We start from the raw sequence: 14,546 nt of genomic DNA on the forward strand, positions 1-14,546 counted from the left end.
ACCTCCACTCATCACTGTCAAACACTCCCTGAAACATTTCAGCAAGCAAGCCTTTCTAATCGACCTGCCCCGGGTATCCTGGAAGGATATTGACCTCATCCCGTCAGTAGAGGATGCCTGGTTATTTTTTTTAAATGCCTTCCTCACCATCTTAAATAAGCATGCCCCATTCAATAAATTTAGAACCAGGAACACATATAGCCCTTGGTTCTCTCCAGACCTGACTGCCATTAACCAACACAAAAACATCCTGTGGCGTTCAGCATTAGCATCGAACAGCCCCCGTGATATGCAACTTTTCAAGGAAGTTAGAAACCAATATACACAGGCAGTTAGAAAAGCCAAGGCTAGCTTTTTCAAGCAGAAATTTGCTTCCTGCAACACAAACTCAAAAAAGTTCTGGGACACTGTAAAGTACATGGAGAATAAGAGCAGCTCCTCCCAGCTGCCCACTGCACTGAGGATAGAAAACTCTGTCACCTCCGATAAATCCACTAGAATTGAGAATTTCAATAAGCATTTTTCTACGGCTGGCTATGCTTTCCATCTGGCTACCGCTACCGCGATCAACAGCACTGCACCCCCCACAGCTACTCGCCCAAGCCTTCCCCATTTCTCCTTCTCCCAAATCCAGTCAGCTGATGTTCTGAAAGAGCTGCAAAATCTGGACCCCTACAAATCAGCCGGGCGAGACAATCTGGACCCTTTCTTTCTAAAATTATCTGCCGAAATTGTTGCAACCCCTATTACTAGCCTGTTCAACCTCTCTTTCGTGTCGTCTGAGATTTCATAAGATTGGAAAGCAGCTGCTGTCATCCCCCTCTTCAAAGGAGGGGACAGTCTTGACCCAAACTGCTACAGACCTATATCTATCATACCCTGCCTGTCACGTCCTGACCAATATTTAGGTATTATTTCTATTATATTTGGTCAGGACGTGGCAGAGGTATATTTGTTTTGTATTATGGGGTTTTGTGTGTGGTGTAGTGGGGTGGGGTTTGGTATAGGTTCTAGGTTTGTTTTTCTATGTGTAGTTTTGGGTGCTGGACTCTCAATTGGAGGCAGGTGTTTCTAGTTGCCTCTGATTGGGAGTCCCATAAGTAGGTGTGTGTTTGTTTGGTTTTCGTGGGTAGTTGTTTTTGCACTGCGTGTTGTGTGCCTGCAAAACTGTTCCTGTCGTGTATATTGTTTTCCAGTGGATGCGTTACTCCTTTTTTGAATTAAAACATGAGCATCCATATTCCCGCTGCAGTTTGGTCTATTCAACACGGCTCTTTTTGTGACAGAACTACCCACCACCAAAGGACCAAGCAGCGGAGAAGAGGACAGAGGCAAGTGAGGGAGGAATGTTGGAGGCAGCCCCAAGAATTTTTTAGGGGGGGGCACAAGGGTTATTTGGCGGGGCGAGATTACAGCCCCAGGCCAGCTCCCCGTACCCTTGTAGGGCAGACTGGACAGGTCCCGTGCTTTGGGGTTGGGGCTGTGGTGAGGCCTGGGATTTTCAGGCCGGTAGGCAAGGTACCAGCGCCCCGCATGTGCCAGGGCGAAGTAGGCATCGAGCCGGAAGGGGTGATGCCAACCCTGCGCTCAAGACCGCCAGTGCGCCCTTTCGGTCCGGTGTTTCCCGCTAGATGCACTAGCATGGAGGTGCGTGTCTCCAGGCCGGCACGTCCAGTACCAGCCCCACGCATCAGGAGTCTAGTGCGTCAGCCCAGCACCGCCAGTCAACAGTCGTCGGAGCTGCCCGCCAGTCAACAGTCGTCGGAGCTGCCCGCCAGTCAACAGTCGTCGGAGCTGCCCGCCAGTCAACAGTCGTCGGAGCTGCCCGCCAGTCAACAGTCGTGGGAGCTGCCCGCCAGTCAACAGTCGTCAGAGCTGCCCGCCAGTCAACAGTCGCCGGAGTGGCCAGACTGCGCTGAACTGCCGGAGTGGCCAGACTGCGCTGAACTGCCGGAGTGGCCAGACTGCGCTGAACTGCCAGAGTGGCCAGACTGCGCTGAACTGCCGGAGTGGCCAGACTGTTCCCCAGTCCAGCCCGAGGGGCCCTCCTGTTCCCCGGTCCAGCCCCGAGGGGCCCTCCTGTCCCCCGGCCCAGCCCGAGGGGCCCTCCTGTCCCCCGGCCCAGCCCGAAGGGCCCTCCTGTCCCCCGGCCCAGCCCGAGGGGCCCTCCTGTCCCCCGGCCCAGCCCGAAGGGCCCTCCTGTCCTCCGGCCCAGCCCGAGGGGTCCGTCTGCCTGGCGCAGCTATCGGCTCCACCGAAGTGGGCGACGCCGAGGGTGGAGCAGGGTCCACGTCCTGCACCGGAGCCACCTCCAGGATAGGTGGGTTGGGGAGGGAGGGTGTAGCACAGTGCCGTCGTTGACGGCAGCCACCCTCCCTTCCCTCCCTTATTGTTTAGGGGGTATTGCTTTTTGGTTTTGTTGGGGTAATGGGGATTTTTTGTGTTTTCTTTTAAGGTGCATTCCGGGGTCTGCACCTTTAGGGGGGGGTAATGTCACGTCCTGACCAATATTTAGGTATTATTTCTATTATATTTGGTCAGGACGTGGCAGAGGTATATTTGTTTTGTATTATGGGGTTTTGTGTGTGGTGTAGTGGGGTGTATTAGTTTGGTATAGGTTCTAGGTTTGTTTTTCTATGTGTAGTTTTGGGTGCTGGACTCTCAATTGGAGGCAGGTGTTTCTAGTTGCCTCTGATTGGGAGTCCCATAAGTAGGTGTGTGTTTGTTTGGTTTTCGTGGGTAGTTGTTTTTGCACTGCGTGTTGTGTGCCTGCAAAACTGTTCCTGTCGTGTATATTGTTTTCCAGTGGATGCGTTACTCCTTTTTTGAATTAAAACATGAGCATCCATATTCCCGCTGCAGTTTGGTCTATTCAACACGGCTCTTTTTGTGACACTGCCTTTCTAAGGTCTTCTAATGCCAAGTCAACAAACAGATTACCGACCATTTAGAATCCCACCGCACCTTCTCCGCTATGCAATCTGGTTTCAGAACTGGTCGTGGGTGCACCTCAGCCACGCTCAAGGTCCTAAATGATATCGTAACCGCCATCGATAAGAAACAATACTGTGCTGCCGTATTCATTAACCTGGCCAAGGCTTTCGACTCTGTCAATCACCACATCCTCATTGGCAGACTCAATAGCCTTGGTTTCTCAAATGATTGCCTCGCCTGGTTCACCAATTACTTATCTGACAGAGTTCAATGTGTCAAATCGGATGGCCTGTTGTCCGGGCCTCTGGTAGTCTCTATGGGGGTGCCACAGGGTTCAATTCTTGGGCCAACTCTTTTCTCTGTATACATCAATGATGTCGCTCTTGCTGCTGGTGAGTCTCTGATCCACCTCTACGCAGACGACACCATTCTGTATACTTCTGGCCCTTCTTTGGACACTGTGTTAACAACCCTCCAGACGAGCTTCAATGCCATACAACTCTCCTTCCGTGGCCTCCAACTGCTCTTAAATACAAGTAAAACTAAATGCATGCTCTTCAACTGATCATTGCCTGCACCTTCCCGCCCGTCCAGCATCACTACTCTGGACGGTTCTGAATATGTGGACAATATGTGGACAACTACAAATAACTAGGTGTCTGGTTAGACTGTAAGCTCTCCTTCCAGACTCACATCAAACATCTCCAATCCAAAGTTAAATCTAGAATTGGCTTCCTATTTCCCAACAAAGCATCCTTCACTCATGCTGCCAAACATACCCTCGTAAAACTGACCATCCTACCGATCCTCGACTTCGGTGATGTCATTTACAAAATACCCTACTCAATAAACTGGATGCAGTCTATCACAGTGCCATCCATTTTGTCACCAAAGCCCCATTGCGACCTGTATGCTCTCGTTGGCTGGCCCTCGCTTCATACTCGTCGCCAAACCCACTGGCTCCAGGTCATCTACAAGACCCTGCTAGGTAAAGTCCCCCCTTATCTCAGCTCACTGGTCACCATAGCAGCACCCACCTGTAGCACGCGCTCCAGCAGGTATATCTCTCTGGTCACCCCCAAAGCCAATTCCTCTTTTGGCCGTCTCTCCTTCCAGTTCTCTGCTGCCAATGACTGGAACAAACTACAAAAATCTCTGAAACTCGAAAGACTTATCTCCCTCACTAGCTTTAAACACCAGCTGTCAGAGCAGCTCACAGATCACTGCACCTGTACATAGCCCATCTATAATTTAGCCCAAACAACTACCTCTTCCACTACTGTATTTATTTATTTATTTTGCTCCTTTGCACCCCATTATTTCTATTTGTACTTTGCACTTTCTTCCACTACAAATCTACCATTCCAGTGTTTTACTTGCTATATTGTATTTACTTTGCCACCATGGCCTTTTTGCCTTTACCTCCCTTATCTCACCTCATTTGCTCACATTGTATATAGACTTATTTGTCTACTGTATTATTGACTGTAAGTTTGTTTTACTCCATGAGTAACTCTGTGTTGTTGTATGTGTCGAACTGCTTTGCTTTATCTTGGCCAGGTCGCATTGTAAATGAGAACTTGTTCTCAAATTGCCTACCTGGTTAAATAAAAATAAAATTTAAAAAAAATGTACGGCTCTCGACCTTCGCCTCTCCCGAGTCCGTACGGGAGTTGCAGCGATGGGACAAGACTGTAACTACCAATTGGATACCAAGAAATTGGGGAGAAAAAAGTGGTAACAAGTAAAAAATGTCTCGTGGGCCGGATTGCAGTGCCCGGCGGTTCGTAATTCCCCCCCCCCCCCCCCCGTTCCACAAGCACACATACAATCATACACAGTTGAAGTCGGAAGTTTACATAAACTTAGGTTGGAGTCATTAAACCTTGTTTTTCAAACACTCCACAAATTTCTTGTTACCAAACTATAGTTTTGGCAAGTAGGTTAGGACATCTAATTTATGCATGACACAAGTAATCTTTCCAACAATTGTTTACAGACAGATTATTTCACTTATAATTCACTGTATCACAATTCCAGTGGGTCAGAAGTTTACATACACTAAGTTGACTGTGCCTTTAAACAGCTTGGAAAATTCCAGAAAATTATGTCATGGCTTTAGAAGCTTCTGATAAGCTAATTGACATCATTTGAGTCAATTGGAGGTGTACCTGTGGATGTATTTCAAAGCCTACCTTCAAACTCAGTGCCAAGACCTCAGAAAAGAAATTGTAGACCTCCACAAGTCTGATTCATCTCTGGGAGCAATTTACAAACGCGCATACATCTGTACAAACAATAGTACGCAAGTATAAACACGCAGCCGTCATACCACTCAGGAAGGAGATGCGTTCTGCCTCCTAGAGATGAACGTACTTTGTTGCAAAAAGTGCAAATCAATCCCAGAACAACAGCAAAGGACCTTGTGAAGATGCTGGAGGAAACAGGTACAAAAATATCTATATCCACAGTAAAACGAGTCCTATATCGACATAACCTGAAAGGCCGCTCAGCAAGGAAGAAGCCACTGCTCCAAAACCACCATAAAAATGCCAGACTGCGGTTTGCAACTGCACATGGGGACAAAGATCGTACTTTTTGGAGCAATGTCCTCTGGTCTGATGAAACAAAAATAGAACTGTTTGGCCATAATTACCATCGTTATGTTTGGAGGAAAAAGGGGGATGCTTGCAAGCTGAAGAACACCATCCCAACCGTGAAGCACGGGGGTGGCAGCATCATGTTGTGGGGGTGCTTTGCTACAGGAGGCACTGGTGCACTTTGCAAAATAGATGGCATCATGAGGTAAGAAAATTATGTGGATAAATTGAAGCAACATCTCAAGACATCAGTCAGGAAGTTAAAGCTTGGTCGCAAATGGGTCTTCCAAATGGACAATGACCCCAAGCATACTTCCAAAATTGCGGCAAAATGGCTTAAGGACAAGTGGCCATCACAAAGCCCTGACCTAAATCCTATAGACAATTTGTGGGCAGAACTGAAAAAGTGTGTGCGAGCAAGGAGGCCTACAAACCTGACTCAGTTACACCAGCTCTGTCTGGAGGAATGGGCCAAAATTCACCCAACTTATTGTGGGAAGTTTGTGGGAGGCTACCCGAAACGTTTGACCCAAGTTAAGCAATTTAAAGGCAATGCTACCAAATACTAATTGAGTGTATGTTAACTTCTGACCCACTGGGAATGTGATGAAAGAAATAAAAGCTGAAATAAAACATTCTCTCTACTATTATTCTGACATTTCACATTCTTAAAATAAAGTGGTGATCCTAACTGACCTAAGACATGGAATTTTTACTAGGATTAAGTGTCAGGAATAAAACTGAGTTTAAATGTATTTGGCTAAGGTGTATTTAAACTTCAGACTTCAACTGTACATTGCTGCTACTCTGTTTACCACACAGTATATCCTGTTGCCTAGTCACCTTAGCCCTATACATATCTCCCAGTATTACTCCAGTATGCCTATACATTTCTCGTGTTCTTCTTATTTCTTAATTTAATTTATTGTATGTTTTTTGTTCTACCTTATGTTATTTTTACTATTACATTGATATTGATTACTGCATTGTTGGATTTAGAGCTTGCAAGAAAGGCCTTTCACTGTACTTGTGTACGTGACATTAAAACTTGAAAATAAGACCATCTGCTAAATGACTAAAATGTAAAATGTAAATGTTTTACATACAGATCTTATATTAACGCATAACATTTTTTTGTGTGACTATTTTTTAAACGTTGATGTATAATTTGTACAGTTCTTTATAAAAAAAACAAATGATTTTGTTACATTTGACTGTGTAAAACCTGGCAGCGCTATTTATCCCTCTGAGAGTGTCACGACTTCCGCCGAAGTCGGTCCCTCTTCTTGTTCGGGCGGCGTTCTAGCCATCGCCGATCCACTTTTCATTTTCTATTTGTTTAGTCTTTGTTTTACACACCTGGTTTCAATTCCCCAATTACATGTTCATTATTTAACCCTCTGTTTTCCCCATGGTTTTTGTGCGTGATTGTTTTTTGTAAGTTCGGTCCGATGTTTTTGGGCTTGGTATGACTCTGCTGTCCTGCGCCTGACTCCTCTGCACCAGCTACACCCAGATCCTTACAGAGAGTAAGGTGGATATTTTGCAAATAAATATGATTACTTTTCTCTCTGAAATGAAACCATCAAGTGATATATTTAAATAAAAAAAATACATGTCTGTCATTGAACACCATGCCATAATTAGATAGTGAAAAAACAAACCAATCTTTCATAATTTCTTTAAAAAAAGCTCAATTACCAACATTTCTGAAAATGGATATACAGTGCTTTTGGAAAGTATTCAGACCCCTTGATTTTTTTCCACATTTTGTTAGGTTACAGCCTTGTTCTAAAATGGATTAAATCGTTTTTTCCCCCTCATCAATCTACACACAATAACCCATAATGACAAAGGAAAAACACGTTTTATAAATGTTTGCTAATTTATTAAAAATAAACAACTGAAATATCACATTTACATAAGTATTCAGACCCTTTACTCAGTACTTTGTTGAAGTGCCTTTGGCAGTGATTACAGCCTTGAGTCTTCTTGGGTATGAAGCTACAAGCTTGGCACACCTGTATTTGGGGAGTTTCTCCCATTCTTCATTGCAGATCCTCTCAAGCTCTGTCAGGTTGGATGGGGAGCGTTGCTACACAGCTATTTTCAGGTCTCTCCAGAGATATTCAATCGGGTTAAAATCCGGGCTCTGGCTTGGCCACTCAACGACTTTCGGAGACTTGTCCCAAAGCCACTCGTGCATTATCTTGGCTGTGTGCTTAGGGTCATTGTCCTGTTGGCACTGTATAGTGTTTTGTAAATAAACTCTTCATATGTACTTAATAGGAACATAATGAGTTTGTCAGTAGGAGCTTACATAATGTGACATTGTATTGGAGAATCACCCACAAACTCACTTTTCTTTTGAGTCAAATTAAAGATACAGTACCAGTCAAAAATTTGGACACACCTACTCATTCAAGGGTATTTCTTTATTTTTACTATTTTCTACAGGTATATCTCACTGGTCATCCCCAAAGCCAACACCTCCTTTGGCCACCTTTCCTTCCAGTTCTGCCAATGACTGGAACGAATTCCAAAAATCACTGAAGCTGGAGACTTATATTTCCCTCACTAACTTTAAACATCAGCTATCGGAGCAGCTAACCGATTGCTGCAGCTGTACATAGCCCATCTGTAAATAGCCCACCCAATCTACCTACCTCATCCCCATATCGTTTTTATTTACTTTTCTGCTCTTTTGCACACCAGTATTTGTACTTGCACATCACCATCTGCTCATCTATCACTCCAGTGTTAATTTGCTAAATTGTAATTACTTCGCTACTATGGCCTATTTGTTGCCTTACCTCCTCATGCCATTTGCACACACTGTACTGTATATAGAATTTCTTTTTTTCTATTGTGTTATTGACTGTATGCTTGTTTATTCCATGTGTAACTCTGTGTTGTTGTTTGTGTCGCACTGCTTTGCTTTATCTTGGCCAGGTCGCAGTTGTAAATGAGAACTTGTTCTCAACTAGCTTACCTGGTTAAATAAAAATATAATTAAACATTGTAGAATAATAGTGACGACATCAAAACTATGAAATAACACATATGGAATCATGTAGTAACCAAAAAAGTGTTAAACATATCAACATTTATTTTACATTTGAGATTCTTCAAAGTAGCCACCCTTTGCCTTGATGACAGCTTTGCACATTCTTGGCATTCTCTCAACCAGCTTCATGAGGAATGCTTTTCCAACAGTCTTGAAGGAGTTCCCTCATATGCTGAGCACTTGTTGGCTGCTTTTCCTTCACTCTGCAGTCCAACTCATCCCAAACCATCTCAGTCAAGATGGCTACTTTGAAGAATCTAAAATATATTTTGATTTGTTTAACACTTTTTTTGGATACTACATGATTCCATATGTGTTATTTCATAGTTTACAAAAACCCTTGAATGAGTAGGTGTGTCCAAACCTTTGTTTGCAGTAACTTTTTTGTTATCCCAAACGGACGTGGCAGTTTCAGTATTAAGGATTCCGACTTTAACATATCGCCTAAAATTGTCTTGAATGATCGCTCCCATCTTTCACAAAATCAGGTTTTAGAGCAAAGGAGAAATCATTTCAGGTCAACAAGGTCAAGATTGAAGCGACTGCAGTGCCTTTCAGTCATGGCAAATGTAGCCAATCTACCTTCATGTTCTTGGAAAACTGCCAGACCGAAATCTACAAACTATGGTTTTACAAAACATCTCAAAACCTAATGAATATAATTAAAGTGCTCTTGAATTTAACTAATCCTAGTTCCATTTGACTAAACAGCAAATACAATAACCTCTGCATCTTTGTTCTTGCCACGGCGCTAGCTCTCTCGATTCAACAAAACAACTCATTACCAAGCCCTTGATTGGAGTCAGATGTGTTGGAGCTCCTAATAAAGCACAGTAGTGCTGCTGTATGACCAATTATTACTATTATTGTTACAAATTATTGCTATTGTTTTTGTCTTTGTTTTTCTCAATGTTTGTTTTTATTTGTCTATTTTGAATTTTTATTCTATGATGTCTTGGTATGATGCCTTGGTGGGGAGGGAGGGAGAGACGGGGTGGGTGGGAGGGAGGGAGGGACGGGGTGGGTGAGAGGGAGGGAGGGACGGAGTGGGTGGGAGGGAGGGAGGGAGGGAGGGACGGGGTGGGTGAGAGGGAGGGACGGAGTGGGTGGGAGGGAGGGACGGAAGGGGTGGGGTGGGTGGGGTTTTAAAGCACTGGGTGTGTTGGTACTGTTTCAATGTCTCTGTTCCCATGTCTGAAAATCTACAAATAAAAAAAGAAGAAATAAAGGAAAGCCTCTAAAGTAACCTTTACAAGTAAACAAAGACTTAATAAGCAGAAGTTCTACACTAAACCCACTTTCCCATTTTTATATGTCAAGTATGCTATTTGGAAACAGTGATGTCTAAGTGCTGGTTAATATGCACACTCTGAATGAATCAGGCAATCCCATAAGATAAACTTAGTTGTTTTCAACACATACGTGTTCTGAGGTAACCTAATACCAAGGTATTGTGGGTTAAACTATACCTACCTTGTTCTGGTCATTGACAGTCAACTCGTCCAGATATTTCTTGAAGGGGTTTGGATGAAACGCTTCATCATAATTTTCCTCTGGCAATTTTGGGATAATATTGGCAGGTCGAATTACACCAGGCTTAGTCTGTAATGTTTGAAAATATGTCTCGATTAATTTGCTTTTGTAGATAACGAAAACATAAGATCATGGAAAATATACACTTAATAAAGAAATAGCAAAGCATATGTGATGGCCATTCATTAGCATAACAAAGTTTAAACAGATTTGCAATAGAATAAATACCTTATAGGTGTCTGCCAGATTTCTCTCAACAGACGGTTGTAGGTTGAAGGTTGCCTGTAAAAAATAAAATATCAGCACATACTGTATATAATGTTGATGTATTTTGGATTTTTCCTACAAACGTAGGATCTTAATTTGACCCAGTTTGCTACAGCAGAAAAATTATCCTGTAAGAACAGGTGAATTATAATTTTGATTATAATTAAATGGACATTTTAATATGGGTTAATACATTTTTCGTAAAGGGAAAATCAAATCTACAATTTCAAAGTGGAAATAAACTTCAGAAGCCTTTTTATACCTTAAATACACTACAACCTTTACATTTCCTGTTATCCTGCAACAGGATGATCAAATTAAGATCCCACATACAGTATGTAATCATCCAAGTGTCAACTTGCTGCACAAAGAACTAGTCTTCCTTTGATTAGAAAGAGTCTTTCTTTGGCGTCGATGACAATGGACTCTCAGACTTCTGTAAACTACTGAAGTCAAAATCTTGAAAAGAATGATGTGTCTCTTGATGAAAGATTCGTACAGTTCAGTGAATATAAATGCAACTTAATGAAACATTCATGACTGGTTTTGTTTTGAATCCTGTCTTATCATGCAGTCTCGTTCCCCAGACAAAGCTGTCATGTTGTTTGCATGCTGAGATACTTCAGTAAGTTGTTGAATTAATCTAAATATTTCCAGATATAGTCTATTAACTATAACAGATTACATTTCCAGCTTGAGATCTGAAGAGCCATTGAGACTTAGAGGGGTAGAACATCCCCACCGTAATGATATTATGAAAGCCAAAGTCCACCACAAGTTTTCACTCAGAAAATCCCCTTCTCAAACATACCCACTACTCCAAGCAACAAAATGTTGATGTTCCCTATGCAATGTATGTAACCTGCTTTTATACACAGAGTATCTCTAAATCTCATGAGGACAATCTTTTTCAGGATATTCTATTCATTTATTTTCTTACAAACACATATGAGAAATGAAATCAACACAAGAAAGAACACCTCATGGATTGATCAAATAGCACATTGTGTAGTCATTTCATTACAGACACAGTAATTAGTCATCAAAGTTATTGTGCTTTCCAACGTAGACATCAGATTCATCTTTTTGAAGAGCCTGAAAATTTTAGTTTTTTTCCTTTAGGGAGCAAGTTTGCATTTCCAGATGCACAATAACAAGCATTCTCAGTTATTTTGGAATGTATAGTGGATCTTGCTTAGGGGACAAAACAAACATACATATGTATACTCACATATTTCGTTTCACGTCCCAATGACCTTGGCAATGAGGTGTACCGCTACATGTGGGAGAAAGCAAACAGAGAAACACAAATAATGAGAACTTCATGAGAAGACTATTCCTGGTAAAGTCAGTTTATCTACTTCCTGGGCTGTTTGTGGTGGTGATTGTATAAGTAGACTTATGACCCTGAATGTCACCTTTATATATCTGGACTGTCTTTTCAATCCACTTTGTGTAACACATTGTGTAGCCCTATGGAAGGGGATATTACCAGCATAATTATCAGCCAGTTAGAGGATCATCTCATTTCACATGATCAGTATCTGACCACACGCACACACACAAACACACACACGCACGAACACACACACACACACACACACACACAGACACACACACACACACACACACACACACACACACACACACACACACACACACACACACACACACACAGACACACACACACACACACACACACACACACACACTCCAACATACAAAGACAGTTGGAATAATGGATGGAGAAAGGGATGTTATGCTACTGTACCTGTATGCAATGTAATGAGATTACTGTACCTGTATGCAATGTAATGAGATTACTGTACCTGTATGCATTGTAATGAGATTACTGTACCTGTATGCAATGTAATGAGATTACTGCACCTGTATGCATTGTAATGAGATTACTGTACCTGTATGCAATGTAATGAGATTACTGTACCTGTATGCAATGTAATGAGATTACTGCACCTGTATGCAATGTAATGAGATTACTGTACCTGTATGCATTGTAATGAGATTACTGTACCTGTATGCAATGTAATGAGATTACTGCACCTGTATGCAATGTCATGAGATTACTGTACCTGTATGCATTGTAATGAGATTACTGTACCTGTATGCATTGTAATGAGATTATTTGAGTTTTCACTGAGATTTATAGACATGCATAGTGATACAATGTTTTCCGTTGTGCATTAATTGCCAATATGATAAGAATGGATCACATTATTGCTTTCTAATAAGTTATGAGAAACTGAACAAAGTCTGACTTAAGAGACAAGCCACCTACGAGACATTTAAACAGACCGCTCACGTAAGAGGGGTAAAGAAATAATTTTGGATAACACATCCACTGAACAGTAAATATGCAATAACGCAATCAGGGTGTATACACTCTTAAAACCAAGAGAACCACTCACAGTTTTTTCCCAGTGTCAGTATGGCGTTTAAATGGAAATGTATTTGTGTGGAGTATGTTTATCTTGTATACATTATACCTTGTAAGCATTTGTATCTGTCATGTGTGAATGTTGTTGTTTGTATGTTTACTATATATATATATATATATATATATATATATATATATATATATATCTTATCTGACTTGCCACAACTGAAGTTCCTTCTCGGAAAAAAAAGGTTTCCTATTCTATTCTACATATTGCTGTGAGTGCTTCTTACATTGGGAGTTTTTCTTGGTAAGCCCTTCTCATGATTTTTGACAATGCTATTGAGCTGCCCTCCTTTCATTTCTTTGCTGAAGCACGAAGGCCCACCTGAACAGCTTCTTACATACCTTTGGTGCACATTTGTCCATTGATTCCCTGGAGTATGCGAAGGCAGGTGATGCTTGGCGCTGAAAGATGCCAAAAGTAATCATAAAAGAGAACACTTCATTTGATCTCTTCCACTTTGGCTCAAGTGAGTGCAGGTCAATACAAAACTCACCATTGGAATGGGGTCCTCTAACACTTCGTCTATGACAGCGTACAGATCTTCTGACTGCTTTCGCAACTGTGCAGGGGAACACATCTGTAGAGAGAATCAGCAGTTAAATAGACAGTAACGTTAATATTCTTAACAAGACCTTTATCATCAAGCTAACAGTCCTGCAATATATGGTTTTAAAATAGAAATTTGCACTTTACTTTTGAACTGACTAAATTGGTTTCCAAACACTTCAGAGAAAGTATTGGACTTTTTACAGTACAGATGCTCAGCTGCCTCAAAGTCAAGTACATCTACATGGAACCATGTAAAGAAAAGTTCTGGCAAACAAGCATCTACATTTCAAGGTTCATAGAATATATTTACAAAATAATTGATGCTACAAGTACACAGTGTCTTAGGAATCAGAGGCCACACTGTTCTGCACTGTACTCCACTGTACTGTACCTCTGCATGTGTGTCCTCTTTCTTACGTCTGTCCACTGGGTCCTGTGAATCTCCTTCTTTGTCCACTTGATCATCAATTGCCTGTGAAAGCAATATAAATTGAGATGGAAACATCAATGGACAGAACGTACAGTACGTACAGGTGTAGGATCTTAATTTGATCACCCTTTTGTGTGAGAATTTTCCTGATCTGTACATACTGTATGAAATTCTTTCTTTGTAGTATATGTTCTCTTCCTTTGTCATGTGATCTACACAGAACAAGGAGGACAACTTTTTTTTATATTTATATTCAATGGAGCATGTTTTAATGTATTTTCTATTGAGTCAACATTGGTAAAGCGATTAAGGCTGTCAGGCATTTTGTAAATGTTCCTGTCTTCCACTTCTATCCTCAGTCTGAAGCATGTCAACCCTGTCACAGGCACAATCAAAGGTAATTTGTTTTCTGTATTAACAAAATAAACTCATTCCAATTCAGTTGACTAAATGAGAACTGTAGTGACTCATTCCAATAAGCATTTTATTATTATAGCATGTTATTCCTCCATTTGACTGAATAAACCACCTCATTTCAGTCACTAAAAATACATACGTTTTTCATTCCTCAACTCGTTGCCCCAAAGTCGGACTGCACTGTTGAACTTAAAGGGGCAGTTACTACATACATATTTGGACTTATAAATGTATGATGTGTACCCATTGATTCTTCAAGAATATAACTTAGAAATGCCTCATGAGCT

The 14,546-nt window shown here is 41.7% G+C and overlaps 1 protein-coding gene across 5 annotated transcripts in view; it reads right to left on the reverse strand.

Annotated features, from left to right (window-relative positions):
- mlip (muscular LMNA-interacting protein) overlaps positions 1-14,546 on the reverse strand; it is a 48,519-nt gene that overhangs the window by 12,740 nt on the left and 21,233 nt on the right. For 4 of the 5 annotated variants that reach the window (XM_014180162.3, XM_014180166.3, XM_014180165.3 and 1 more), the window contains 6 exons: positions 13,804-13,884; positions 13,357-13,440; positions 13,205-13,264; positions 11,633-11,677; positions 10,363-10,416; positions 10,075-10,203 (listed from right to left, as the gene is read on the reverse strand). In XM_014180162.3, the coding sequence (XP_014035637.2) occupies positions 10,075-10,203; positions 10,363-10,416; positions 11,633-11,677; positions 13,205-13,264; positions 13,357-13,440; positions 13,804-13,884 (453 nt within the window). Of the gene's footprint in view, positions 1-9,707; positions 9,804-10,074; positions 10,204-10,362; positions 10,417-11,632; positions 11,678-13,204; positions 13,265-13,356; positions 13,441-13,803; positions 13,885-14,546 lie in introns of those variants that run through there. The other variant, XM_014180163.3, reaches the window with a different exon arrangement.

This window comes from Salmo salar, chromosome 28 (assembly GCF_965601325.2).
Source record: "Salmo salar chromosome 28, fSalSal1, whole genome shotgun sequence".
Taxonomy (NCBI): domain Eukaryota; kingdom Metazoa; phylum Chordata; class Actinopteri; order Salmoniformes; family Salmonidae; genus Salmo; species Salmo salar.